Source organism: Etheostoma cragini, chromosome 14 (genome assembly GCF_013103735.1).
Source record: "Etheostoma cragini isolate CJK2018 chromosome 14, CSU_Ecrag_1.0, whole genome shotgun sequence".
In the NCBI taxonomy this organism is placed as follows: Eukaryota; Metazoa; Chordata; class Actinopteri; order Perciformes; family Percidae; genus Etheostoma; species Etheostoma cragini.
Genome location: NC_048420.1, coordinates 3331939 through 3344463, shown reverse-complemented (window position 1 = coordinate 3344463; position 12525 = coordinate 3331939). Strand labels below are relative to the sequence as shown.

Below are 12525 nucleotides of genomic sequence, written 5' to 3'. Positions count from 1 at the left end.
CTCTGCCACCCTGCATCACTGGCAGCAGTTAGCCCAGCCTCACCTCGGGGTGATTCTGGACGCCAGACCGGGAGTCGTGCCCAAGGGCTACAGACCTCTGGAACTAGAGCTGGAGCAGGTCTGTGTGTGTGTGTGTGTGTGTGTGAAATGTCTGAGTCTGTATCTACAATAATGGTCATGTTAATGTCACTGTATGTTTACCGTATGTACATAACGTGCAATTAACAGACTGCAAACAAAGTGTTGTCATGGAGAGGTAATTACACTAGTAATTGTACAGCTTTTCATTGCACGAAACAAATTGGAATTCCTAGTCCTCTTCAACTACAGATAGAATCAATTCCCCTCTCCATTTTACTGTGCTGTTATTTTTCTTTAGTGAGAGAAGATGCTGAATAAAATACATTTTGACAAAAATAATTCAAGAAATTAGTTTGGATAGGTTTTGTATAATTCAAGTTTAATTTGATAATTAGAGGGAAGTATGGAATAAAAAACACTTGTTGACTTGTTACTTGCTAAGTAGCATCCACCCTACTCCTAATAACTGTTAATATTACTACAAGTAATAGTAGTACTCTGTGCACATGAAGGTATCTGTAATGATTTGGACTCTTCTCTGTGTACTGTCTACAGGTATACCCATGGGGTGGCTTTGAGGAGGAGGAACCGGGGGAGCAGTACTTCCAGAATCTTCCCACCTCCTCTTCTTCTGCCTCCCCAGCCGTGCCCTCCATCTCCAGCACGGGTGAAACCAACCTCGGGCAGCCTCCACCCAGCATTGCTCCACCTTCTCCACCCTCTCCATCCCCAACGCCACATCTCAGCAACCCTGACGTCTTGGGTGAGGACATACTGTACACGTACTGTACACTGTATATACCGTGTACTGCGTATTGTAAAACCTGTTTGGAACATGTGCTGGGTCTCACAGTGTTTTAAAAGCTGTCTGTGTCTGCGTGACCTGCAGCTACATACTACCCAGGGAAATGCATGGCCCACACCAGCTCTACCTACACCTTCACAACCTGTCGGATCCTCCACCCAACTGATGAGCTGACGCGGGTCACGCCAAGGTAAGCAATAGAAGTAGTCCGGTGCAGCTTGAAAATGGATGATCTAAGTCAACGATTAATTGTGTAATACTGTTTGCTATATTTTGTACACTTACTGTGTTTACATCTGTACACTTATCTATCTTCCCTTTCCTCTTTGCTGTTGCAAACTGCAATTTCCCTACTGTGGGACAAATATAGGTTTTCTTATCCTATCTCATCTTGTCTTAATATTGTTGTGGCCTTTCCCCTTGAGTTTCCCAAAGTTTCTCTTTGATCTGCCATAATTCAGTCATAATCATCTACTGCAAAGGTTTGCTTTTTTTTGCTAAGAGCAGCCGTATTCAAACACATTGATGTTACAGATTATTGCAAAAGTCCTAATGAAAATTGCCGTTTTTATACGAACTGTAATGTGTTTGCCTCCAGAGGATGTGCACACTCTCTTCTGTTTGAAATGGTGAATGATTTTAAATAAGCAACTAAAATGTATTTTGTATTACATGTCATATATTATAATAAGACTAAAATATTTTTAAAAAAAATGCAACATTATACAAGTAATTGCAGTTAATGTGATAATGTTGCTGCAGAGTGCTGCATGTGCAATCATTCTGAATTTGACTAAATCCCACAGGACAAAGACTAATATTTAGTCACTTGCCTGCTAGACAATAGAAAGGTGTTAAATATTATATGCAGGTGCTTGTGGTTAGAATAAACAACATCCACCATACACAACAAATGTCAGTTTTCATAAATGGGATGTAATTAAAGTTCCTGAAATTCAATTAAATTATAAATTGAATTTTATTTATATAGCGCTAAATCACAACAACAGTTATCTCATTGCGCTTTCCATAAAGAGCAGGTCTAGACCGTACTCTGTGATGTTATTTACAGAAACCCAACAGTTCACCAAGAGCAAGCACTAGGCGACAAAGGCAAGGAAAAACTTCCTTTAAGAGACAGAAACCTGGAGCAGAACCATGGCTCAGGGTGGGCGGTCATCTGCCTCGACCTGTTGGGGGTGAGGGAAGGAGAGAGACAGACAGACAAACAGACAGACAGAAAGAGACATGGAGAATTGTAGCAGCGGGGGTCGAGCAGGAACATGGAGGCAGCAGGTGTCTCCAACCACAGATCCAGAACCAGAAACACCTGCAGGAAGAGATAGGAGGAGAGAGGGGAGGGACGAGAGAGCACAAGACTCCGTGGGCGAGAGAGCACTCCGGGGAAAGGGAAGAAGTTGAGTTAGTGACATGCATTAATGGAATGAGGTTGCATACAAATTGAGAGAAGGAGGAACCGATTGGTGGTCAGTGCATCATGGGAAGTCCCCCAGCTGTCTAGGCCTATAGCAGCATAACTAAGAGGTGATTCAGGACTTTCCTGAGCCAGCTCTAACTATAAGCTTTATCAAAGAGGAAAGTCTTAAGCCTACTCTTAAATGTGGAGACGGTGTCTGCCTCCTGAACCCAAACTTGAACCTGGTTCCACAGGAGAGGAGCCTGTTAGCTAAACGCACTGGCTCCCATTCTACTTTTTACTTTTAGTAAAAAATATAGTGAAATAAGCAAGCATATTCTTTTTGGTGTCTCAAATTCTCTTTGTGCACTTTCTTTTCAGTCTGAACCCGGTCCCAGCGTCGTCCTCCTGCGTGATGACTAGCACTCTGTTGGGTACTCCTGCTTCTACACCCTGCACACCCCGCAGGCTCGGTCTCAGGCCGTCTGAATCCTCAACTAACCTCAGGCAGGGTCCTAGACATTTTCAGCTGTTTTATTTTCTGTCTTCTTTGTTTCTATGTTAATAAGTTAGCAGATTGCTACTTTTATAAAAGACATTCACTGTTTGACACACTGACTTTGACTTAGTTCCTTAAAAACAAGCCATGTAACTTTCTTCCAGTAAGTTTAAGTTGTTTCAGGGGTTCTTCACAACTGACAGACACCGGTCAGTATGATATTGACTCTCAATTGTTTCTTATGTTTGTGCAGAGATGCAACACGCACCACCAGTACTTCCCTAGGGTTAGTGCGCCTTCTCCAGGAGAGAGGGATCTCAGCAGCAATGTATCACCAGAGCCAGGGCCTGGAGTACGGCCAGGGCAACGGAGGAGTCTTATTCAGCACCTCCATCACCCCTAACCGAGCGCCCAACCCCGACCCGCTGCGCCCATCTACCCCTCCCAACTCTCCTACAGGACAGGGAGTTTCAGCTGGGCCAGTGCCCGTGGGCTTCGACTTTAAGAGCCCTTCGTACGACAACTTCCTGGCCTCCAAACCGGCCCGCTCCATTCTGAAAGAGGTCACGGGGAGGATGAGGGGCAGGCAGAGAGGGAAGGATTGCGAAAGCCAGACGGACGTTAGCGTGACCGTCCACAACCTCAACCTGCTGGACAAGGTGAAGCAGCTGGGTGTGGCTGGAGCTCAAGGGGGCAGAGCAATGAGTCCTAGTCCCATGCTGGGGCCTCTGGGCGGGCTGCGCAGATCTGGCTCCCCTTTTGGGCCCGATGGAATGAGGAGGAACCGGAGTTATCCTGCCATGGTTGGGGCCAGCATGGCCATGAAAGCCCCCGGGCCCCAGGAGTAGTCTGGACTGCTGCTGGCCAGTAGTGGAGCCAAGTAGGAGCCCGGCAGTGCCCAGGACTGACTGCTGAGCAGCCACCTAGAGTCCAAACACTGTTCATACTGTACAACAACAATATGGCACTACTGACCCCTGACCCTATGCACTCTTTAGTCCTTTTAGGTGGTGACTTGCTTGAATTAAAAAACAAAATCACACAAATTAGAAAAGCCTATTCTGGTATGCACCCATGCAACCAATTTTTATACAATTCAGTTTTATGTAATTGGGTGAACTGACACATTATTAAAAGCAGAATGTCAGTATAGTTATTGCGCCCCACACATCTCCCACTGCTGTCCACTCACATCCCTGCTTTGGAGACTGACTCTGCTGGCTAGATGTAGTACTCCCACTCTTGCCTTTTCTGAAACATATCCACGAAATCCCACACACATCCAGACAGACAGGTGCACTCTGTTAAATCTGGCATCACACTAGTTGGCTCTTTGTAGTCTCTGTAGCACTACACCAAGCATTTCTTCTTCTCTATTACTGGATCCATCTTTTATAAATGATTCAAAATTTTACACCAAATACATGAAAGTATGTCACACTTACAATCACTCTCTCCTCTGAGTCTCACCTGACTTAAATCCCTCATGAAGTGATAGGCTGTGAGTGTCTTTTAACAAATTGTTAAATAGCTTTTATGTCAGTATTAAAGATACTTTGGTTTATTTTCCTTATTGGCCATTAGACAGGGAAGTTGATGGTGCTCTCAATGAATGGGAGGGATCGATGAAACCACAGTTCACAAAGAGGACGAGAGAGGGATGCGGGTGGCTAATCAGCCGTGGTTGGAAGCTTTCGGAAAAATAAAGCAATATAGTGCCTCGACCATCTGTTTTTGTTCTTCATATGTTGGATTGAGGGCGCGAAAGAGCTGTCAAAGGCAGCCGTTGTTGCACTTTGGTTTATTTATATAAAAAATATTGTATGAATTTGACCTATTTTTCAAAAAAATATCTTGTCTTACATGTGCTCACTGTATATACTGTTCATTGTCACTAAAGGAATTGTTATTCGTAGTGCATAGCTGAGAATCACAGATCAGTGTAATTATTTGGGTGTGCGTGCAATTAGGTTTTTTTTTCCAAATAAAAATTCAGTACACAAACAATAACTTAAACATATGATTTTTCCCATCATTCAAGACATGAAAAGAAGAGTCACATACAGGAAATCAGTTTTTACCCTCCTCCAGCAGATGGTGCTCAGGAATAAGTCAGCCTACAAAATAGTGTGAGAACTACATTGCGTTTGTCCGTCTGCACACAATCATAATCCATTACCCATTCCCCATCTGTATCTCTTGTGCTTCGAGGGATAAGGTAAGGGCCGCCCTGTTGCAAATGTCCCTTATGTCTTTTAGTTTGGATATTTGTCCTTTTAAGATAACATTTGGGTATTCTCATTTATCGCAACATTAAATCAACTGCCTTCTGAAGTGAAAGAGGATATTCACCCTCAGATGCAAACAGGCTCCTCTCATTAACAGATATCACACACAGTAACATTACTGGTGTACACCCAAAGGGCCGATCAGATGACACCACCCATAATGTCCAAATATGTTCATAACAATTGTTATTAAACTCGGTCAATACATTTTATCCATTCAATCAATCAATTTTTATTTGACAAATCCAGTGAAATGTAATCCCAACAGCTCTTTCAACACGTGCAGTGTCCTTGTTTAGGATTGCAGCGGCCTGGGGGCAGAATCTCATCCTGAGCCCCTCAGTGCTGGCCTGGTGGATCCGGTAACGTCTTCCCGATCTAAACAGGGAGAAAAGGCTGTTACCGGGGTGGTTTGGATCTTCGAGGATTCTCTTAGCCTTTTCTTGCAGCGCCTGGCGTAAGTATCCTTTAGGCAGGGTAAGGCACCGTCTGTTGTACATTTAGCCTGATGAACACTCTTTGCAGGGCCCTAGTGATCCTGCAAAGACTGTTCGGTGCTGTTTTTGTACCCAAGTGTCCAAGTGTGTACGTGTACGTCTTGTCCTCTCTGCACTATTTCCTCCTACCCCCGAGTGAGGAGTTGTACAGCCTGATGGCCTGAGGGACAAATGAGACCTTGAGTCTGCTTTTTTGAGGGGACACCCTGAATTTCCTTAGGCATCTGAAGTGAAACAGCCTTTGGTTGGCCTTTCTCACCTCTGAATCAGAATGGGTACCCACGTCAGACCCTGTCCACCCTCTCCACCGAGGATCCGTTGATATTAAGGGGGGGGTGGTTCCTTTATTGCTTCTTCCCAAATTCTACTATCATCTCTTTTTTCTATTTGACAAAGTGAACACTTTTAATAACTTTTAGCCACACAAGGTGGTTCAATGTTTCCGATTTCAGATTCATATATCTCATAACATCTGTTGGATGGACTACAATAAAACTACACACAGTCATTCATGGTTCCCAGACAATGGATTTTACTCACTGGAGATTCTCAGTCACATAAAGTGTTACAACTGATTCAGGTTGTTAGGAGGCGTATGTTTGGGAGGTATAAAGTGAAGATCAGCTTCGCACCAATTACTAAATCTATTAAAGTGTTTACTGTCCTCCTGTGCCAATTTCTTGGCTTCTTTCTTATTTCTTGCTCTAATACAGCAACTTCCTAGAGTATTGTTGCCAGGCAACCAGCGGCGGCTAGGAAGTTGCACTTGGCTAAGAAATAGAGGCTAGATGCTAGAATGTTAGCCCATCTATCTGATACTACTTGCTCACAAGTGTTGTAGTTTCCCGTCTCCGGACTACAGAGCAACGCAGACCAAAATGGGGCCAGACGTTTTCAAATGTCTGTTTTAGGGGCTCGGAAATGCGAGTACTTTCCTGTGAGGTGCAAATCCAGCAAAAGATATTTGTTTTAAACAAACGTGTTAAAGAGTAGTAACCTTATTTTGGCAAGAAAGTTAATAACTTGTCCTCAAAATGTCCTCCAACATCTTTTAAATGTGTTGTATCATACATCACTATCAGTGGAACATTTGCTGCTATGGTGATTGTTGCCAGATGAATCTTTATTATGTAAGACTGGAATGATGGGGTTTTGGAGTGCAGTCCAGGAGCATCAAAGATAAGAACTCTCCTTCCCCGCTTTTTACCATAAGTTCTTCTGTTTAAGAAGCCAGTAAAATGCCTTTGAATTGACTAAAGCTAAACTGAAGTTAAAGGAAAAGGACAGAGAACGAAACTCAGTGTTTCGAGCCATTTTCATTGATTATGATCCGGGACCAGACCATCTGCTCGTCATGGCTGCTGGATCATTATTACAGCCCCACTCTTGGAGCTCATGTTCCTTTCATGAGTGTGAGGCTTTGCCCATTAGCACACGAACCAGAGCACTTATGTACATATGAGTGCTAGAGCCGCTTCATGTTGTAGGCTACACATGCTTTCGCCTTTCGACCTTCATTGACACACACACACACACACATACACAGGGTGGAGACATTTACTGGCAGTCCCATTGAAGCCTTTAAACCCTTCCAGAGCATTGAACTCTCAAGGCGGCATCAGATCTTAAAACAGAAAGTTTGAGTTAATTCCCATGGTCCCCTCAGAATCTCAAGTGTCTCAAGTGAAAATTTCTGATTCAAGTGAGACCTCAGTCCAGGCCAGAGGAATCAATGCCCAACACACACACAAACAGAAAATCCTCTCTTTACCGCAAGGCATCAACAACCACGTCCCTGAATAATTCACAGAGTCTGCTTTGTCTATCTGCAACTTTGACTCACGCAGACACATCTTTCACTGAACATGTTGGCCCAGGAGCGGCATTTTGTGGCCGCTTCATCACAATTCCCAACCACTGTGGAGTCCTCTTCTTTCCCTTACTAATAGGCCTACCTTCTACTGGTTGAACAGCAGCATGTCTATTGGCTTTTGTCCGAGTTGTGTTCATGAAAATCCTAACAAAAAGAAATCCAATGAAAAGTGAGTCATCAAATCTACTCTACTGCTTTTGCCTTAAGAAGTTCGAAAAAGAAGATTTTCTTGTTAAACACAAAATGTCTTCATGAGACTCTAAACAGTTATTGGGATTTATTTGGAGCCTGCTTTAATAATTCAGCACATCAGTTTCTCCAAATGTTCCAAACTGTTTTAATATTTAACACAGACATTAAAGCTTGTAATGATCTTGCCATTCTTTTGAAGATGTTCTCAAGCATTCCCTGGCCCGATTCCTGAATGATGCATTCACTGACTTTCATCTCCTTTGTGTGGCTGCTCGCTGACCTGTTTTTCTAGCTTCAGACATCTCTCGCTTTTACATTCATCATCTCAAACTTGCAGAGGATAATAAGTGGAGGAGCGACTCTTCACTTAGGATCTTACTTGACCCATTTCAACACGGTACATTTCATCGCCAAATCACTAATTTCTCCAGCAATTTATATTTTAGAGCAGGAAGTGGAAGACCTTCAGAGGGAAGCTGCAGAAAAAAATGAAAGCCCAGGAACTTTGATTGTTTTATTTCCACCACAATACCACTAATCATTAGCTATGTAGTAGCAAAAATGTGAAATGTGTCCATACTGCAAATAAAAAAGAAGGAACATGAATTTCTTGTTTCCTGAGATAATCGACACACAATGGTGATAAACTGGGATCCATCTTGTCCCATTCAGAGTTATCTGTAAAGCATTTTGGACTGTATGTCCCTCAGTCTATTGCATATGAACAATTTCTTACCAGTCATCCTCTGTTTAATCATTGTCAGAACAGTCCTGGTTGAGTTGGTGGAGTGTAGAAGCGAGGAAAAGGAAGAAATTAAGTGAGAAGGATTTGTTAACTCCGAGAGAAACAACTGTCTGACATGGATTTTAATAAATCTTGAACAATATTGGAAAAATCAAAAATCAAAATCAAGGATCTGATCAAGTGTTTAAGGATGATTGGATGTATTCAGAAGAGCACTGCCTTCATACACTATCACCAAAATGCCTTTTAGATCAACTGTGTATGTACTCATCCATGTGTTATGGGTATTTTACTAATTTTACTTGTGCTGTATAAGGGTTTATAATATTACACTACTACACAAAGATGCATTATAATCTCCAACAATACTGTGCTTGCAGCAGTCATGAGGTGCCACAGACACTCCTTTTTATGACACCTAATTAATGTTAAAAGGTCTTGTTTAAGCTGCATGCATTGAGTTGAAATAATTCATAAGTAGAGTGATTTTTCCAATCTTTATTCAGTCCAGTAAGTCTCAACAGACCTTCACAGCATCCCAATCCTTTCCATCCAAAATGATAAAGAAACCAGAGAAAACCGGAACCAAACAAACCATGGACAGTGAGAGCTTTTCTGCAAAATTTGGCAAATGTATATTGCATTATTACAGTTTACAAACAAATGTACAACAAATACATCATAAATAGACTCTTATTGTGAGACAGTGAGGAGCCAGCTTGCAAGGTTTTTTCTTCTTCTTTTTCTCGTGTGCCCGTACGCAGGGTTATGGCTTCCCTTTATGAGGAGTACTCATACTCCTCTGCACTGCGGCGGCCAAAATCCATCCACCCCAAGTAGTCCCTGTCTGCTATCCGGTGGTTGGCACTCAGTCCGTTACCTTTGCTGTTTGCCGTGGAGTTTCTACGCACAGATCCTGGGAGGAGAAGTGGGAAAAATGAGGAGGGGTGGAGGTGATAGAATGAGTGGGTGGAGGAGAAACAGGTGGGAAATTAGAAATCCTCAGAGTTGATGTGTATGAGAGCGGCTCGAAACTCGACTGGGTTGTGGTCTTACTTTGGTTTGTTTCTGCGTAGAGACAGCTGGAGGAAGCTACTTTACTTTTACTCTCATGTTGGCAAATTTGGTACAATAACACAGTAAATGTGATTTTATTCCGATTTTTATACTGTGAGACACTGACACGGCAACAAATCAAGTTTTTTTAACTTTTTAATAACTAAAACATCAGGGGAAATGTGGCCAATTTTGGCTGAGACCAGTGATGCTCTCACAAACCAAGCACTAAGTGTCTTCATGCACTAAAATGTGTGATTGATGCTTTCAATATAAAAAAATATCATCACTATTAAAAACGTTTTTAGCCCTAAAATGGCAGTTTAGCAGTTAGTTGAGTTCATTACCAAATTATACTTTTCATAACTTGTTTTTTTACTTATTTGCGTTAATGGTGACAACATACTATTACCTTCCATTCATTTTGTGTGTATATTTTTCACTGTGCATGCATGAACTAATTTATGTCCATTCCTTTAAAATGATCATTGCACCCTCATTACATTTTCTTCTCCACACACTGTGACCTGTGACTCTCCAACTTTTTATTCCAAGCAAAGTAAAGCAGGAATGCTATCCGTTTGGTAATCCATTGAGCGTTCACTGAAATGCTTATTTCACTCCACCCACATCCTCCTACGCAACAAACACACACAAACACACACACACACACGCATGCATGCGCGCACACACACAGCTTCCTGGTGTGCCGAGAAGATTGGCTGCAGAAGGCTCAACAACGACACCTCCTACACCGAAACATGCAAGTGAACAGCAAGCACACGATCACAGACACCCACAGACGCACACGCACGACTAAGCAGAAAGCACACGCACACTTTCCCTTAGGGTATTGCACGCTCATTTCAAAGTGCCCTTTGGCATTTTATAGACTTCGCTGTCTGATTGAACAGTCTGTTTTTGCCTTTTTCTGTTCCCAACGTCTTGCACTGAGGATTATGAAACAGGGCGATGTAAACTTCACAGCTGAAATATGTAAATGTGTCTGTAGATGTAGAAAACTTTTCTTCAGAGCATTTAGTGTCTTTTTTTAAAACTTTGGGACAATGTGTGCCACTGTTCCAGGATGAAGGAATTGTTCCATAAAGAGACTAAATAAGTCAGTTTCTATAAGCCGAACAGAAGATTCAGGTTTTGACGGGGCCTGTGTGTGTGTGTGTGTGTGTGTGTGTGTGTGTGTGTGTGTGTGTCTGTGTGTGTCTGTGTGTGTGTGTGTGTGTGTGTGTGTTGTCATAGCGCAGACGTTCCTTGGTCCTTTCACACAGCCAGAGATATCAGAGCGCTGAACATAAGGAACTATGACAGGGTTGACTGTTTGTTTTCTTGGCATTGAAGAAAGAAAAAAGAGCAACTGGAAGTCAAACCAGGAGAAAAAAGTGAAATAAGATGGTAGAAAAAGAATGGCCGGATGATTGCGCTCCCTAATACATGCTCTTTCAAACCACAAAAGCTTTTCAAAGCCACTAATTCGTTTTAAAAAGCTGGCTTCGGCTGATTCCAGTAATTAGCAATACTGATGGGAGGAGAATGGCAGGAAAAAGCACTTGTATCTAAAAATGAAGCTTCGTACATTCACACGCGCACACACCCTATTTCATTTGAGATTCCGCAGGTGCAGCAAGGAAGATGCAATCTAAGGTTACAGACACACACAAACACACATGTAAATGTTCACACACACCTTTCCTGGAGGAGATGAGTCTTGCCAGCAGTTCACTGAGGTTGGCTCGGGAGTCTGCATCCTCCTCGGCCAGAGGAAGATCTTTCAGCTGGGGGGCAGAACGGCTGTGTTGGAGGTGGGGCTCCCCCAAGGTTTGGGTTTCATCCTTAAGGAGAGCTGCTCAACACCGACAAAGACAGGAACGAGAGCAAATGTCAGACATGGATACTCACTGTGATATTATTCATGAAAGTGCTTGTCTTTTTTCCCCTTCTTGGATATATGTGTACCTTCAGAAGCAGCGGACATGGAGCGATGACTTTCGTCTAGGGGCTGGGAGGAGAAGGGGAGCCCTAAACAGCTCGCACACATGACTGCTAGCACGACACACACACACAAGCCTGCAGTCATCTTAAGCAATCAGAGAGAGAAGCACATAGGGAAAGTTTAATAACTAGGAATTTGAGATGCAGTCTCCAGTCTGGGTTTTAGTTGTCTTCCACACTACAACTACTACAAATGAGACCATGTGAAATCTGTCAGACAACTGCTCTTTCGCAGTTATTGTTCACTCTGACTGCACCAGAAAGGAGCGTGAATGAGAAACAGCACATTCACACTGTCATCCTGGGGCATGCAACACGCTGTTGATAGTTGGATCTTGATATCCTGAGTGCAATTTCAGCAGATCAAAATGACCTGATTATTTGTACGGAAAGCATCTCTCATTTCCACTTGGCTTTCAGAAACATCTCTGGAAATAAATTCACCAAATAAAATGAAAAATGTTAAGCATACTTATTCTTTTTGTGTCTAAAACTTCTGCTTTATCGATCATTTTAGAAGAAATCATCCCTAATGCATTTATTTGCATACTGCTTGAAAAATGCCAGGCAAAATTTAAACTAAATGTGTACGTTTTGTCATCTTTCCCTTGCATCAATTATTTTTTCATAAAATATTTTTCCATATTTGAATTCCAGCATGATTGTGAAGAAAAAAAATATGTTTTCACAATATCAAAACCATCTCAGAAAATGCTAAAATCTCTAATCTGTCATATAATAATATAATAAGAAAAAGTGGTTTCCTTACCTTGAGAAAAGAGGTTCAGCGTGTCAGAGGAGTGTGTGAGAGTGAGGAGAGCACTTCTCTGTTGAGTGGGAAGGATGCCCCTTTTATACTCCACACTCGGCACCCTGTGAGTGTGTGTGTGTGTGTGTGTGTGTGTGTGTGTGTCTGAGTGTTGCTTCAGTGTACTTCCATGGTGTGTTCACAAGCCTAATGTGAGTGTATTTGTCACAACCTCAACAGCATGCTTCAGTTTTATTGTCTGTTTGCTCATTATAACAATTTAACATCAGAAGCTATCCGGTTGACAAACATTAACA

General features: G+C 42.5%; 2 protein-coding genes across 4 annotated transcripts in view; one reads left to right on the top strand and one right to left on the bottom strand.

Annotated features, from left to right (window-relative positions):
* LOC117956730 (trafficking kinesin-binding protein 1-like) overlaps window positions 1–3839 on the top strand; it is a 17300-nt gene extending 13461 nt beyond the window's left edge. For all 3 annotated transcript variants that reach the window (XM_034891959.1, XM_034891957.1, XM_034891958.1), the window contains 5 exons: window positions 1–118; window positions 637–844; window positions 971–1076; window positions 2685–2810; window positions 3056–3839. In XM_034891959.1, coding sequence (XP_034747850.1) covers window positions 1–118; window positions 637–844; window positions 971–1076; window positions 2685–2810; window positions 3056–3650 — 1153 coding nt within the window. In that variant the 3' untranslated portion in view covers window positions 3651–3839. The remainder of the gene's footprint in view (window positions 119–636; window positions 845–970; window positions 1077–2684; window positions 2811–3055) is intronic.
* A 5041-nt stretch (window positions 3840–8880) lies between these two features.
* On the bottom strand, window positions 8881–12318 carry cckb (cholecystokinin b). Its single transcript, XM_034891978.1, has 4 exons — window positions 12230–12318; window positions 11425–11545; window positions 11156–11311; window positions 8881–9313 (listed from the first exon to the last, which is right to left on the bottom strand). Exons 2-4 carry the CDS (start codon window positions 11543–11545, stop codon window positions 9177–9179), a joined length of 414 nt encoding a protein of 137 aa, XP_034747869.1. The 5' UTR covers window positions 12230–12318; the 3' UTR covers window positions 8881–9176.
* Window positions 12319–12525: the final 207 nt, after the last annotated feature.